At 60.5% G+C, this 16,534-nt stretch overlaps 1 protein-coding gene across 3 annotated transcripts in view; it reads right to left on the bottom strand.

Annotated features, from left to right (window-relative positions):
• Positions 1–16,534, bottom strand: part of AGRN (agrin) — a 122,889-nt gene that overhangs the window by 15,111 nt on the left and 91,244 nt on the right. For 2 of the 3 annotated variants that reach the window (XR_013639414.1, XM_078869771.1), the window contains exons 4-18: positions 11,399–11,614; positions 10,003–10,227; positions 8,737–8,964; positions 8,096–8,302; positions 7,038–7,262; positions 5,330–5,527; positions 4,573–4,773; positions 3,869–4,032; positions 3,494–3,602; positions 2,521–2,640; positions 2,149–2,313; positions 1,697–1,840; positions 1,261–1,379; positions 894–999; positions 167–366 (exon numbers count right to left, since the gene is read on the bottom strand). Coding sequence is in view for 2 of the 3 variants with exons in the window: in XM_078869771.1 (XP_078725897.1) it covers positions 167–366; positions 894–999; positions 1,261–1,379; positions 1,697–1,840; positions 2,149–2,313; positions 2,521–2,640; positions 3,494–3,602; positions 3,869–4,032; positions 4,573–4,773; positions 5,330–5,527; positions 7,038–7,262; positions 8,096–8,302; positions 8,737–8,964; positions 10,003–10,227; positions 11,399–11,614 (2,627 nt within the window). In the remaining variant the exon portion in view is untranslated. The remainder of the gene's footprint in view (positions 1–166; positions 367–893; positions 1,000–1,260; positions 1,380–1,696; positions 1,841–2,148; positions 2,314–2,520; positions 2,641–3,493; positions 3,603–3,868; positions 4,033–4,572; positions 4,774–5,329; positions 5,528–7,037; positions 7,263–8,095; positions 8,303–8,736; positions 8,965–10,002; positions 10,228–11,398; positions 11,615–16,534) is intronic. The other variant, XM_078869772.1, reaches the window with a different exon arrangement.

Genomic DNA, 16,534 nt, shown 5'->3' with positions numbered 1-16,534 from the left:
AGTGCGTGTCTTCATGTGTCTTCATGTGTCTCCATGTGTCTGCGCATGTGTGCCTACGTACGTGTCTCCACGTGCGTCTCCGTGTGTCTCCGTATGTCTTTGTCTCCGTGTGTGCGTGTGTCTGTGCGCGTGCGTGTCTCTGTGCATCTCCGTGTGTCGTTCTCACCTCTTTCTGCTGCCCTGCGGCCGCGGTGCTGGCGCCGTGCGGGGAGGCGGTGTGGGAGGCCCTGGCCCCCGGGGGGGTGGGGGTCCAGGGCGCCTGCTTGGGCAGCGTCACCACCGCGGAGTGGGGGGGGCGGCCCGTGGTGGGGGGGGGCAGCAGCGGTCCCACGTGGGGGTCCCCCACTTGGAACGGGGGGACGGGTTCTGCGGACGACGACAGGGAGACGCTCACTGTGACAATGACGGTGGCGGCGAACGTGATGGCGACGGTGGAGCGAGCGAGTGTTTTTAGTGAGCAAGTGTTTTTGAGCGAGCGAGTGTTTTTAGTGAGAGTGTTTTTAGTGAGAGAGTGTTTTTAGAGAGAGAGTGTTTTTAGTGAGAGAGTGTTTTAGTGAAAGAGTGTTTTTAGTGAGCGCGTATTTTGAGTGCTTTTGAGCGAGTGTTTTTAGTGAGCGAGTGAGTGTTTTTAGTGAGCGAGCGAGTGTTTTTAGTGAGCGAGCGAGTGTTTTTAGTGAGAGAGTGTTTTTAGTGAGAGAGTGTTTTTGAGCGAGTGTTTTTAGTGAGCGCGTATTTTGAGTGCTTTTGAGCAAGCGAATGTTTTTAGCGAGTGAGTGTTTTTAGTAAGCAAGTGTTTTTGAGCGAGCGAGTGTTTTTAGTGAGAGAGTGTTTTTTGAGCGAGCGAGTGTTTTTAGCGAGCGAGTGTTTTTGACGGAGCACGCCGCCTGCGAGACCTGGGCAAGGCCCGTGGGACGCGATGGAAATGGCTGTGCCCTGGCGGCATGCGATGGTGAAGAGCTGGCACCGATCGGCGTACGTCACCCCGTCCGTGCCGCACACCTACACACACGCACGCGCACGCACACGTGTGACTACAGGCGCACGCACGACAGAGCGTGGCTTGACGACGACATGGGAGGTTGCTGCCAGAAAGATGCGGCCACTACTTGAGCACATTGGCACTGCAAGGCAGAGAGAAGTGGAAACAACTGACGAAACGCCCAGCGGACACCTACGGGGCTATCTGCCCACGGATCGTGATAACGACGGCAATCATGCGAGCAAGCGGGGGTCGGGGGTCGGGGGGTGACGGCGGCTCACCCTGGTGAGGTTTCGCTCGGAGCACGCGGTGGGGCACTCGCAGCGAGCGGCGCCGCCCTCCTCCACGCACACGGCGCCGAAGCGGCACGACAGCAGCCCGCAGGAGGCCGGGGTCGGCTCTGCGGGTCACGCGCACCGTCGTGGACACCCACGTAGTCACTTAAACAACTACACAAAATCACTTAAGGCAGCACAGACGAAGCAGAGGCGTATACACTGGGAGACGCAAAATAATCAGCTCTAGAATCGTGACCTCGAATCGCTACAAGTCACCGGACTATGGAGCGCCAGAATCGTCACGCGTGTTCCCGCACACGCGTGTTCCTGCACACGCGTGTCTCACACAGACGGTGGCTGCTCCCCTTGAGGGCCCTGCCCCAACTCCGACCCCCCCCCCTCCCCCCCCCCCCCCCCACCGCTGCCCCCCTCCCCGTACCTTCCCGGCAGCCCGCGGGCCCCATGGCTTCCCCAGGCGGGCACTGGCTGCATTTGGGCCCCAGGATGCCGTCCTTGCAGGAGCAGCGTCCGGTCATCTGCTCGCAGTCGTCCCGCACGGAGCCGGCCGAGTCGCACTTGCACGCTGGGCAGCAACGGGGGCAGCAGAGCAACCGCATCATCATCGTCACCTCCATCATCATCATCGTCGTCACCTCCACCAACACCATCATCATCATCAGATACACCGCCTACACCACTATCACCACCTTAACCACCACCATCATCACCTCCACTACAATCACCATCATCACCACCACCATTACCACTTCAACAACCACCATCATCGACTCCACCACCATCATCACCTCCACAATCATCATCATCAACACCACCTCCACCACCACCACATCACCGCATCACCGCATCACCACCACCACCACGCCTCCGTACGTATGCATCCGGGCTGCTCCTCCACCACGATGCCGCGGAAGTTCCAGAAGCTCGGCTCGCAGCGGTCGCACTTGAGGCCCCCGACGCCCGGCTTGCAGGAGCACTGGGCCGTCGCCGCGTCGCAGCTCGCGCCGTACGCACCGTGCCGGTTACACGCGCACGTGCCTGAGTGGCCACACGCGAGGGACACGTACGGGGGCGTGTGCGTGAGCGTGCAGTGTCGCACGAGTAAAATGTCACAAAACGATTTGGATTCACTAAATACAACCGTCACGTACAACACGTCCCGCGTGACAGCTCGAGCGTGACGCCCCGTGCGTCGCGTCGTGTGCACGTCACGTCGCGTGCGCGTCACCGTGAGCCCCCACTCACTGGGGCAGCCGGCGAGCCCCACGCCGAGGGCAGCTGTCTGGTTGTCGGGGCAGCAGCCGTACACCGATTGGCTGCAGTGGGCCACGGGGTCGGCGGAGGTCGTGGGAACGGGGGCAGGCTCTGTGGGGGGGGTACGGGGGAGGAGTTTTGCGTGCGTCAACGTGCGTGAACATGCGCACACAAACCCATAAAGCACGCACACTCACACGTGCACACAAACCCATACGCACGCACACTCACACACTCACACGTGTGCAGCACAGCTTCGCGCAACGGGGCACTATTCCATGTTGAGTCTGGAGAGATGAAGGTTTGTTTGGTAATTTGTTCCCCACAATCCTCTGCAATGACAAATACAAAGACTCCGAGTATAGCATTGAACAGACTGTTGGGCAAGTGCTGTTAGCGAGTACCTATAAAGGCCGGCACGGCACACGAGGGGGTGGGTGGCCAGCACCACGCCCGGCCGCCTGTGTCTCCCCAGTGATGATGTTGTAGACTGAAACAGGTACTTAAGGCTAACACTACCTAGAAGAGGCCCAGGACTGGTTAAAATATTCGCCATTTGTGGATCGTGAGCAGAAAGCCTGGTTCGCCGGGATCAAAGTTTAAGCGCGCTAACCGCTGCGCCACCACTCCGCATGTGCATTTACAGTACACGCACACGCATGTGCATATACAGTACACGCACACGCATGTGCATATACAGTGCACGCACACGCATGTGCGTATACAGTACATGCACACGCATGTGCGTATACAGTACACACACGCATGTGCATATACAGTACACGCACACGCATGTGCATATACAGTACACGCACACGCATGTGCATATACAGTGCACGCACACGCATGTGCGTATACAGTACATGCACACGCATGTGCGTATACAGTACACACACACGCATGCGCATATACAGTACACGCACACGCATGTGCGTATACAATACCCGCACACGCACGCGCTCACCCCTGATGCAGAGTCCGAGCCGTGCTAAGGTGAGGTCCGTCTGCCGGTCGCAGCGCGCCTTCTTCAGCTCGCACTCACTGCCGTACGTCACCCCGTCCGAGCCGCACACCTACAAGCACGCATGAAGACAAAGATCCCCCGTGTAGCCTCAACACACCGTCGGGGCAAGTGCTGTCAGCGAGCAGCACCCACGAAGGCCGACGTCGCAAACGACGGGGTGGGCGCCCAACACCAGCGGCGATGTTTATGCACCGGGTACTCATTTGAGGTTAAGTGCACCTAGGGGAGGCCCACGACCGGTTCAAATAGTCGTCACCGGGAATTGAACTCGGGTCGCCGGGTTCGTTGCGCGGCGTGGCGGGGGGGGGCCCTCACCGGGCTGAGCGCGACGCTGCGGCAGGCGAAGTCGCAGAGGCAGCGCGAGTCCTCCACGTCGTCGTCCCACTGGCCCCCGAAGCGCAGGCAACGCTCCTCCAGGCACACGTCGCCCGACGAGCCCGAGCCCGACACGCCGCCCTCGCCCCCCTCCTCCTCGCAGTCTGGGAGCGCGCGAGCATGCACGCACACAAACGCACGGGCACACGCACGCGCGCACGCACGAACAGACAGATCCGCACAGACACACATGCACGTATGGACGCACAGATGTACACACACACACGGATAAATGTACGTTGGGATATCGTCAGATTGATGGTGGCATGGACAGACAGACAGGAACCACTGGTTTTCGAAGAGAGAGCGCGACTGAGAGGCGCGAGATTAGCAGCAGCCACGCGGTGCTACCAACAATTGCCTCTATATATGAATGCGTTATCGGCCAATAGACGAGTGTTTACATGTTAGGAGGAAATCAGAGCACCCGGAGAAAACCCAGGCGTGCGAGGGAGAAACACTCTATCCCCGTACAAATGGAACAAGTCCACATTTCTGCCACGGGGGCGATCCACCGACCCTTCATTGCCTCCACAGCGCTGCTAGATTATGGGCCAGGCAATTAAAATTGGCCAAGATAAATGAAGAACGCGACCCCCGGTGACCCCCGCCCCCCATAGGACGAGGGCCTGCGGGGGGCGTACCGTCGCAGGCGCCGTCGTGGGTGACGTTGAGGACCTCGCGCAGGCGGCAGGCTGTGGCGCGCAGCTCGCAGGCGCTGGGGTGCGTGCGCCCGTCGCTGCCGCACACGGGGGGGCCGCGCTCGCCCGGAGGGCACGGGGGGCACGAGCAGCGCCCCGACAGGCACACGGCGCCAAACGAGCACACCTCGCCGCCGCACGTCTCTGTCGGGGTGGGGGGAGGGGTGGGGGCGGGAGGGGCGCGCACGTGTAGAGGCGTTGACGTGCGCGGACGCGCGGAGACACGGACAGACACGCGGACACATGGACGCGCGGACACGCGGGAGTATACAACGTACGCACACGCAGCGGACACGCACCCTGACACACGGACGCCGCACACGCGCGCGCAGTCGCACAAGTGTGGACACGCAAATGCACATACAAACACGCGGGCACGCGTATCGACACATACACACGTGCTTGGGTTGGCTTTTGGACAAGTGTACGCGTGGTTCCGGGGTCTTTGTTGCTCAACTGCATTGCAACTCCGAGCAACGTTGTGCATTCGCGAGACTCGGAGACTCGGCCGGTGAGGCCACATCGAGCAGCTCCGTCAGAAGGACGACCACAGCCCAAGAGCATCGGCAGTGAAGGCGGCTACAGCGGGGCATCGCGGGGAGGTAAGGGACGTGCCAACTAGCCAGCGCACGACGGGGCAGCGCGTAGAAACCGCCTTCTGCCAGAGCAATGTGGAATTCCAGCGCCGCGGGACACTTACTGCACTCGCCGCGCGACGCCACGGCGATGTGGCGCTGCTCCGCACACGCGCGCACGTTCATGTCGCACTCGCCCGCGTACGTGCGCCCGTCCGTGCCGCACACGGGGCTGCGGGCGCCTGCCGCGCACACGCCGGGGCACACGCAGCGCCCCGCCTCGCCGTCGCACACCGCGCCGAACCGGCAGCCCGAGCAGCGGTCTGCGCCGATCGGCGGTGCGGGGACGGCAGGGGTCGAGACGACAGGCCGGGCGGGTTGGGCGGGTCGGGCGGGCCGGGCGGGCCGGGCGGGCGAGGGAGGCGGGCGGGTAGGGAGGCGGGCGGGCGAGGGAGGCGGGCGAGCGCAGTCCAGCGGGGGGTGGGGGGGTCACAGCCGTGCAGCGTCACCACCAAGGAGGGTCGGTCGTAACGGTGTCACGGAGTCGGGCAAACGGCCACACGCACGTACGGACAGACAGACGAGCGGACAGGCAGTTAGACAGGCAGTTAAATAGGCAGTTAGACAGGCATGTAAGTAAGTGGTCAGTCGGCCAGGCAGATGCGCAGACCCACAGTCAACGAGCTGGCCGCCTGGCCAAGCGGCCGTAATTGCATGGAAATTGAGAATGGCGAACTTGGCTGGAAATCAGGCAGGCGCTCTGCAGGTCATGTGCCTAACCAGGTGCCTAGTTAGGCAGGCACGCGGCTAGCCAGGCTCCCAGCCAGGCACCTTGCTAGTTCAGGCAGCCAGCCAGAGGCAAGGTTCACGGCACAGTTAGTACGGGGAACACAGCGGGAGCAGCGGTGCAGCAGCTTAGGGTGTAAGCCGCGCCGTCGCGACGCGCAGAGAACAGAAAACAAAGCGGAGCGGCTCATGCGGAGACGCGCTGAGCTCAGGCCCACGATGGCATCTCCTTCGCACCGGATCGCCGGCTCAGCTGCTGGGCGAGATTTGCCAAAATACGGAGCGGACGCCGAGACCGCGGTTTAACGAGATGCGAACGGCGGGGACGTCACGGGAACACGCCGACGGGCGCGAGCGAGCGGAGGCGCACCGTGGGGTGGGTGGGGGGGGAGCGAAGGAGGAGCCGACGCCCCGCGCCGTATAATCGGGATTTACGGAGTAAACAAGCGCGGCCGGGCTGGGCCCCCGTCAGCTCGTAACTCATGGGGGTCGGGGGGAGACGACGTTTACGGTGCCTCCGCGCGGGTGCACCGGGGTCTGGTTTACGCGTCGCGGTCGGGCCGCCCGAGGGTCTGGCGACCGCGGCCGCGGCGCGGCACCGGAGGCCGAGCGCCGGGGGAGGGGCCGTCGCGTGCCGCCGCCGCCATCTCTGGCGGGCCGCGCTTTGGGGGCTGCGGCCCCAAATTCTCGCCGCGGATTTTACTTCACGGGCCGCGTGGGCCGAGTCGCCGACGTCGAAACTCCGGCCGAGGGACCGTCGGTGGCCGAGCAGCGGTGTCTCACGCGACATCCGACAATCGTGGTCTGTCCATAACAGAGGTTTTCTAAAGCCTACGTGTTAAATCGTCTTTCGCTTCTTGTTCCTAACCCGGTTTTTGACCGTGGAACCACGCGAGCCTTCGTGGGGAAGTCTATCTCGGAAGCATTCCCGAGTACGCCGCAACGAGTGAAACCCTCCTCGCGTGCCGTGCGCGCGGTGTGCCGCGTGCGTAGCTGCGAGCCGCGGGCGTGCCGCTCGTGCGCCAAGCGCGCCGCGTCAGCCCTCACCGCAGGCCCCGCGGTGGCGCACGCCGATGGTGCGCTGCATGGCGCAGGCCATGCTCTCGAGCTCGCAGGTGCTGGCGTAGGTGTGGTTGTCGGCGCCGCACACCGGCTCGTAAACGTGCGACGGGCACACGGCCTGGCACTCGCACACCGGCGCGCCGCCCTTGAGCACGCAGCGAGCGCCCGTCCCGCACCGCACGCCCTGGCACGGGCTCGCCAGCAGCGGCTCTGCAGCGGGGGGGGGGGGGGGGCACGAGACGGTGGCGGGGGTGAGCGTGCGTGGAGGGGAACACGGGCACATCTGGGGGTGCGGGGGGGGTGGCATCGCGAGGACTAGAGCAGAAGGATGTCTATGAGCACCAATGCATCGAGGCCTTGTGGCTCATTTCCCGTTTACAGCCCTGCAGAGAGAGTGGTAGAAATTCCACATTCCCATGGCAGCGGCAAGTCCATCCATAGGACAACCACCGTTGACTCCCTAATAAAGTGGTGCCTATTTTATTGACCCCAAATGGATAATGATGGGCGAGCTCACATGGCGGTTGTGAATACGGAATGAGAGCGTGCGTGTGAATAACGCCTGTGGCTACGCTTTGAGCCAGCACCATGCCTCTGAATCGTTTTCCGCACCCTCCGATCCGAGGGCGGCGAACGGATACCCGTGGCGCGCTTTGCAATCTCTCAATCGTCATTAATTTAAAAACTCAACTATTTTTTTTCCCAGGTAAGGCCCCCTGCGCTGCTATGTAGCTCTTTTTCAGAAGCGATCTGGCTAGCATAACGAAGTGGCTTATCACGTGGAAATTGATAGCAGCCAACTCTCATGTTCCTAAACATGGAGGGGAAAACCGGAGGACCTGGAAAAAAATCCACGCGACCACAGGGAGAGAGACACGCAAACTCGAAATATACAACAGGCGCGATCGAACCTATGACCTCCTGCAAACCAGGCGAAGGAGATAACATCTCGCCATCACCGCAGGATTAATTAATCAATATAATTAGTATTATACTTCCGAGGGCGCCGCGCGACTGCCCGCGTTGGCTGCCGCGGCACTCACTGCAGGGCCCGTCGTGTTCCACGGGGACGTCGGCCCCCTCCAGGCAGGCGGCGCGCTGCCGCTCGCATCCGTTGCCGAAGGTGCGCCCGTCGGTGGAGCACAGCGGGCGGAAGGCACCGTCGCACACAATGCGCTCGCACGAGCAGCGCGCCACCCCGCCGGAGACCGCGCAGAGAGCGCCGTGCTGGCACGGGTGTGGGCACCTCTCTGAGATGGCGGGAAAGAGGGAGGGGAGAGGTGGCGGGGGGGGAGGGGTTAACATCACCGGGCGATGCGGCCGCCCGGGCCTGCGCCGTGGTTGGCGCCGTGGGGTTTTGCTGCGCGGGGTTCTGGGGGTCGCGCTCAGCGCGGCTCTGGGGGGTGGTCACCGACACGCTGCCACTCTTCCCGTCATCGTCGTCATCGCCACAACCGTCATCGCTATGATCGTCACAATCACCATCTACGTTGTCAAGAGCATCATCATTATCATCGTCAACTACGCTGTCAATTTTGTCACCGTAATCATGACCATCCCCATCATTATCAATCAGTCTCATCAACTTCGCCATCATCGTCGTCCACGCCAACCGTGCTGTTACATTGTCACCATTATCCATGCTGCCCGCGTCGTCACCGCGTCGTCGCCGTGGCATGGGTACCGTGCTGGGCGCACTGCCCGCCGTGGAGCCTGCGCAGCCTCAGGCCGGCCCGCGCCCCCGCGCGCTCCAAGTGGCACTCGCTGGCGTAGGTGACGCCGTCGTCCCCGCACACGGCGCCCGCGTCGCCCTCGGGGCACGACTCCGGCGGCGGCAGCAGCACCGCCTCGCGGGACCGCGGTGCCACGCGGCACAGCTCGTCGGGGCCCGGCGTCACGGCCGCGCACGGATCTACCGAGGGGAGGCGGAGAGGGTGGGTAGCATAACAAAGCTGTCTCTCTGGTGTGGACCAATCAGTTTCAAATATATCATCAGTGTATGTTTTTTGTTTGCATTTTGACCACAAGTATTGTGGTTAATGCAGACATGATTCCTTGTAAAAGGTTTCAGTTTGGTGTTTTAACAACTTCACACCTGTTTTGTTGCCAGATAAAAGGGGAAAAACGTATTCTCATTAAAAATGTAATCTGCGAGGACACACGATGATCCAGACGAATTTGTGTCTTGGGTCGCATGGCCACCGTGGCTCGTGTCTTCAATTTTCCATTGGTAAAGGAGACGTGCGCAGTGGCGTGTTGATGTTCTGATGTGGTTGATGGTTCCACCAGTGGGTGCGTGGGTGAGTGGGTGGGTGGGTGGGTGAGTGGGTGGGTGGGTGGTTCCACCAGTGGTGTGTGAGTGGATGGGTGGGTGAATTGATGGTTCCACCAGTGGTGCGTGGGTGAGTGGGTGAGTGGGTGGGTGAGTTGATGGTTCCACCAGTGGTGCGTGCATGGGTGGGTGAGTGGGTGGGTGAGTTGATGGTTCCACCAGTGGTGCGTGCGTGGGTGGGTGAGTGGGTGGGTGAGTTGATGGTTCCACCAGTGGTGCGTGGGTGAGTGGGTGAGTGGGTGGGTGAGTTGATGGTTCCACCAGTGGTGCGTGGGTGAGTGGGTGAGTGGGTGGGTGAGTTGATGGTTCCACCAGTGGTGCGTGCGTGGGTGGGTGAGTGGGTGGGTGAGTTGATGGTTCCACCAGTGGTGCGTGGGTGAGTGGGTGAGGGGGTGGGTGAGTTGATGGTTCCACCAGTTGTGAGTGGGTGAATCGACGGTTCCACCAGTGGTGCGTGGGTGAGTGGGTGGGTGAGTTGATGGTTCCACCAGCAGTGTCTACGAGGAGGAATGTCGAAGCTGGGAGGTGTGTGACGTGTGGATCTCCAACCAGGAGGTGATTTTGGACTTGGCAGCGCCCATCTCCGCGTGACCCACCGACCAGCCATAGGGCACTCACCGCACTCCCCGGCGAACTTGTAGCGGATGTCGGTGGCCGTCTCGCACGCGCGCTTGTTCATGTCGCACGCGCTGCGGTACGTGGCGCCGTCCGTGCCGCACATGCTGGCGTTGGCGGCGCCGGCGCACGAGGAAGGGCACACGCAGCGTGGCGGCGAGCCGTCCGGCACCGACACGCAGGAGGAGCCCAGGCCGCAGGCCACGCCGCTGCACGGCTCACGCGCGCCTGCGAGAGACAGAAGATCCCCCGCGTGGCCTTCAGGATAAGCGCCGTACGCGAGCTGCGCCTACGAAGCCCGGCATGGCGCGCAAGGAGGTTGGGCGGTCAGTGCCGATGTTTTGTAGACACCGCACCGGGCACTCGTCTAAAGTGGAGTCGACCTACGGGAGGCCCAAGATCGGTTCTAATATTCGTCACCGATATTGGTCGCGAGTGGGGAATCGAACTCGTGCCGTCGAGGTTCGCGGCGCGACGCGCTAACCGCCTCGCCCCGCCGATCCTCGTACGCAAGCACAAAGACAAAGACCTGAGCGCCATCCGAGCCGGGTCAGCGTGGGGTTGTGGCGACTCTGCAGGCCGGGCGGTCCCCATTGCGGTGTCTCTGTAAACACGGAGCGGGGCGCTTGATGACTCCCTCCTGGGCGACCTCGTCTAGGACGGGTGCCGCTCGCCCAGCTGTGATTGCTTCCTTCGCCCTCGGCTAAGCGACGGCCTCCGCTAACACGCACGCCCCCCCCCACCCCGCCGATGGGGCCGGGGTCCGGGCCCACCCAGGGTGGCACAGCGACAGCTTAGAGGCCGCTCAAGGACAGTACGGTGATACCCGGTGCCCACCGCTGCCGCCACCGCCGCTGCGGCTGCTGGGGAATCGCGAGGCAAGGAGAGGTGAGCGTGGGATAGCGGATCGGAGGGGGGGGGGGGAGGAGGAGGAGGGAGTGAGGAGGTTGCCAGCTCTGACTGAAGCTATGCCCGGGAGATTTTATTGTATTCAACATCACGAAATGTGATTAAGTGTACTGTTCGACTCGTTCGCAATATCAAGCCGTTCTTTTATTGTGTGTGGGTGTCAGGAGTGTCATTGATTAAAGTGAACTTCTTTATAAATTATGTGCATTCATTGTAGGATTTATATTTCCTGATATCTTGCAAGGTGCACTGAGATCCCTGGATGAATTGCGCCTTAGATATGTAAATTATGACAATCATTTATTTGATTAAAATATCCTCCTCGGCCCAGCGGCGGAGCCGTTTGCTGGAGAGGCTCGTGGGTGGAAAACTCGTGGAATAAAAAAAATAACCAAAGACAGACAGACGGACGGACAGACGGACGGATGGACGGACGTGGCTAAGGGGTCACATCCCCCAACACGGACCGGCGAACGGCGACGCCACTCACCGCAGGGCCCGCGGCTGCTGACGCGGATGCGGCGCTGCTGCGTGCACTGGGCGCGCTCCAGCTCGCACTCGTTGGCGTAGGTGGCGCCGTCCGAGCCGCACACGGGCGCCACCACGGCCAGGCAGTCGGCGCGGCGGCACGCGCACACCCCGCGGGCCGGTTCCTCGGGGTCGCGCTCGCACACCGCGCCAAACCCGCACAGCACGGGGCGGCACACTGCGGCGGGTCGGGGGGGGGGGATCGGAGGTCGGGGGGCAGGGGTCAGGGGGCAGTGGTCGGGGGGGAGGGATGGGAGCAGGGGTCGGGGGGGCAGGGGTCAAATGGCAAGGGTCGAGGGGCAGGCCAAAGGAGGAGACAGTGTTAGTGGACACACGATACCATGAGGTGCCCAAGTTTGACTACTCCGGGCGGCAGGGTGGAGGCGGAGCGGCGGCGACTCCTCGTGCCTCGCAGTGAGGAGGGCCCTCATTGTGCTCAGGCTCAGTTGGTACGGTCCGGGTCTTGGAGTGGTCCGGTGGGGGGGCGAATCAAATCATAGGTGGGGTGAATTGTGACAAGCCTGGTCGCATTTGTATTCCCTGGTTCTGATCACAGCACCAGGCACTTAATTCTGGCTGAATCCATCTAGGGGAGGCCCCGGGCAGGGTCAGACACCACTCGCCGCTGATGCTGTCCATGACGAAGAATGGAATCCAGGTCATTGGCTTCGTAGTGCAGTGAACGATTACACTACTGCTCCCCACACACACACACAAGGCAAATATACCCCATACAGCCCACAGGTTGCGCGGGCAAGTGCTGTTAGCGACCACCTATTAAGGACGGCAGGGCACACGAGTGGACTGCACCACGCCGGGCCGCCTTTGCCTTCCCAGTGCTGAAGTTTGCACACTGCAACAGATATACATTTTAAGGCTGAGGCGACCTAGGAGAAGACCGGAATTTGGCAGTGCCTTCTTTTGGGGGAAGGAATGGGGGTCCGAGACCGGTTCAGATATCGCTCACACCTGATGTTAACCGTGGTCGGGTCTCCACGTTTGTGGTAGCGCAGCGCGCGCTCTCTCTCTCTCACCGCTCCACACACATAAACACACAGCATCAAGGACAAAGACCTCCCGCAGAGCCTGGAACGAGTGCTGTTAGCGAGCACCTACGAAGGCCGCCTTTGTCTCATTTGAGGCTGAGTCGACCTAGGGGAGGCCCAGGACCGGTTCAGATAATCGTCACTGCTGTTAACTGTTAGTGGGAATCGAACCCTGGTCGCCAGGTCGACAGCAAAGCGCGCTAACGCTGCACCACCGCTCCTCACACAGAGGTAAACACCTACACACACACACGTGATACCCCCCCCCCCGCATCCCCCACAACGCCGTGATCCATGCTCCAGTCAGCACCGTTCCGCAAAAAATGCGGGGTTATCTGAAAACACAGAGACAACATCCGTCATGCAGACTGTGTGCAGGGCTCACGCCAGCGACGCTAACGCACACGCCGGCGGACACGCTAATGGACACGCTAACGGACACGCCAACGCGCGCGCTAACAGACACACTAACGGACACGCCAACGCGCGCGCTAACAGACACGCACACGCCGGCGGACACGCCAGCGGACACGTCCCACGAAGCCGTGCGCACAGCCCCGCGCCCCCCGGCCCGCGGAGGAGGAGTCAAGCGGTTAATGGACTCGCGCCGCCGCTCTGCCGAGGAGACTCACAGCTGCGCGCAGCCAACACACTCCTCTGTTTATGTTTCTACTATTTATTATGTTTTGTATGGTCTTGCTTATGCACTGCTATTTACTCCTTTAGCCGCAATGTGACATCATCGTATACTTTGGATGAATTATAAATAGTATTACGTTAATAATATTAAGCAAAAGAATCAGATCTCATTTGGGCAAGCGTTGAATGGATGGGTACCTCTGCACTCGGCAGAGTTGGGCTCGCTTGAACCAAGGCTGGCGAACTGCCCAGATGTTGATTGTCAAGGGCTCTCTCTCTCAGATATGGGTCCGTGTTCGAGGAAAAACTGTATTGTACGCAACACAAAAACATGATTTGCATTGATGCGGACAATATCAGTCACATTACGGATATTATCCACAAGCACGCAAATTGTCATACTGTGTTGCGGCACAGTACACGGTGTAAATCAATATAATGCCGGTTATTTTACCCAGGAAAATCTCGCCGAGTCTCAAGACACATCTTCAGGAGGGTGCTGCTACATTGTGATGTTTGGCCAGCTCCGCCACACAGAGGGCACTTCCCAATCGTGACCCCGATTCACGGCCTGGAACTCCCTTCCCACCCCAGCCGTCCGTAAGCCGCCGACTCCCTGCCACTGTTCAAGCCCAAGGCTCAAGGCCTCTCTCCTCTTTCATCAAATAAATATCACCACTGACATGCAGCCACATCTCGCAGTATAAATACACTCACTGCGATTGTAATTCAATAGAATATTCCTCCCCAGCCGCTCTCCACCACTGTGCCCCCGCTGCCCCCTGCCCTGCTCACCCTTCACGCACGCTGCCCCCTCTCTCACGACCTCCCTGCCCAGCTCCCCCCCAACTCTCACCGCACGCCCCCCCACACACCCAAAGATAACGCCCCGAGACGCAGGATCAGAGCGAGACGCCGTGGGATCAAAGGGAGACCCGACGGCTGAAAATGAAAACAAAAACAGAGAATAATCCCGACCCCCGACCCGCGGGGGCTTCTTCATCAGCGGCGCTGCGCTAAATCAATCGCAGGTGGCGCGCGGAGACACGGGGAGCGCCATCTGCCCAGCGTTTTCCCAACCGCCGGGGAGAGGCGGAGGGACCTCTGCCTCGCGGGGACGTTGGCCGTGACGCAAGCCGGCAAAGGGGGGCCTCCGTTTCACGGTGGCCGAGATGTGAACTACCTCGCCTGGCAAACAGGGCTTCGTGGGTTCGATCCCGACCCTGACGTCTGCTGCTGTATATTTGGAGTTTGCGTGTCTCTGTCTGCTCGTGGTCGTGTGGATTTTTTCTCCGGGTCCTCCGGTTTTTCCCTCCACATTTAGAAACACGCGTTTAGAGTATTTGGCTGCTATACATTTCTACGTGATGAGCCACTTGGTTGAGCTATCATTTGTGAAAGGCGGGTCGCTTCTGAAATATAGCTTAAATAGCAGCTCAGTGGGCCTGACGTGGTAAAATAAAATTTTAAAAAGTTTCGTTTTCAGTTTCGGTGGAGGATTCGGCCTTGCGGAGAGGACGTCGCTCGGGAAGAGAGGCTCAGGCAGAGACACGCACGGCGCCGGCCGCGTGACTGCCCCACGACGGGCGTATGGATGGGAGTCGCGCCTTTCCTGCCTATCCAGAGTAGAAGCTTCACATGTGCCTGTCTGTTAATGTTATTAACGCAATATTTTAACTGTGTAGTGATCTACTCAGGAAATCCACACTCCCCTTTTTTCAGGAGGGCCCCGCTACTTTGGGATGCTTGGCCAACACCACCGACATCGCACGTTTCAGCTCGGGGAGGAAACCAGAGAACCCCGGGGAAACCAACGCGGAACAGTGGGAGAGAGGACCTGCAGACCCCACACAGTCAGCAATCGAACCCAGGCCCTTGTTGCTGTGGGGCACAGAGGTGTTACAAAGCGTCCCCACTGGGCTACCAGCAGGCACGCATGCTCCCGCCGTGACGGGGCTTCTCACCACCTACAGCAGCACAAAGCCTTTGGAGTTGAATCTCATGTCGAGGTTCAAACTGCCGAGGCTGCTGCTGCTGCTGCTGAGGCTGTTACTGAGGTTGTTGAGGCTGTTGCTGTTGAGGCTGCTGCTGAGGCTGTTACTGAGGTTGTTGAGGCTGTTGCTGTTGAGGCTGCTGCTGCTGAGGCTGCTGCTGAGGCTGTTACTGAGGTTGTTGAGGCTGTTGCTGTTGAGGCTGCTGCTGCTGCTGTCGAGGCTGCAGCTGCTGGCGTTTAAGGCGCTGGGAGCTCTGCTTGCTCATCAAGTGCGATTATATATTTTTCCAAACGTCTCTGTTTATTTATCTCGGCGGCCGCGCGGGTTAATGACCTCCACCTGCGCGGAGTAAGTCACGGCCGGTGTGTTTACGCGCCGTGTCTGCTTCTTTTTTTCCCTTCCCGCGAGGAGCGCGTGGAGAACAGTGCCGCCTCCGCTGCTTCAGAGTCCGCTCCCGCTTGGCGGAATGTCGACCCCTGGCTCTCGACCCCTGCGGCCCCACGCCCGCATTGCGACGGCTCAGCCCCACGCAAATCGCTCGCGCGCCCAAGTCCCGCACGCACGCTCTGCCGCACTTAACTCACCGATTAGGTCATTTGCGGGCGGATCGCGCGGTTGTGGTTGCTGGTGGTGGGGTAAAGTGCGGGTATCGCCACGAACAAATGCTCCGAGGCCGCGTGAGTGGTGAGTGCGGGCACGAGGCCGCGGTGTTCCCCCGCAGAATGTGCGATGTGCTATTGCTCTGTGGTGGAAATTTCTGCAATGCGATTCCAGGGCCGAGCATTACAATGGAACGATGCCTGTTGACTTGGGAGTGATCAGTGAATGTCTAACTGGAAGCGTCAGAACGACTTTTGGGCTGTGGCACGCACACCCCCCCCTCCCCGTAGAGTCTCAACAGGCTGTTGGGGCAAGTGCTGTTCGCGAGTAGCAACTATGAAGGCCGCGCACGAGGGGGTGGGCGGCCAGCACCACGCCCGGCCGCTTTTGTCTCCCCAGTGCTGATATTTACACACCGCACCAGGTACCCATTTAAGGCTGAGTCGACCTCGGGGAGGTCCAGGATGAGTTCAAATATAAACACAGAGAATACACACAGGCACATACAATACGCAGTGAATACACACACACACATGAGCACGGTTGGCTACAAAAGGTGCGATGACACATAGATATCCGATACATCTAAAACAAGGTCAGTTCTGTGGTTAATTCAGCTATGTTGGGAAGTCAGTCCTGACCTGCTAAGAAACTACGGCTGGCGGAGGAGGTGCTACAGCTGGCTGACACGATGCAGCAGGCCCACTCCCACCGTCTCCAGCATCTCACGCCCGAGAATGAGGAGGCTTACCGCAGCCCATGTCCACAAGTTCGGAGCGTCCGTGGGGCGCCGCAAGGATGCACGCTGGCGGTCGCGGG

The sequence above is a fragment of the Lampetra fluviatilis genome, chromosome 28 (assembly GCF_964198595.1).
Source record: "Lampetra fluviatilis chromosome 28, kcLamFluv1.1, whole genome shotgun sequence".
NCBI lineage: Eukaryota > Metazoa > Chordata > Hyperoartia > Petromyzontiformes > Petromyzontidae > Lampetra > Lampetra fluviatilis.
This window is presented reverse-complemented; position numbering and strand designations above follow the sequence as displayed.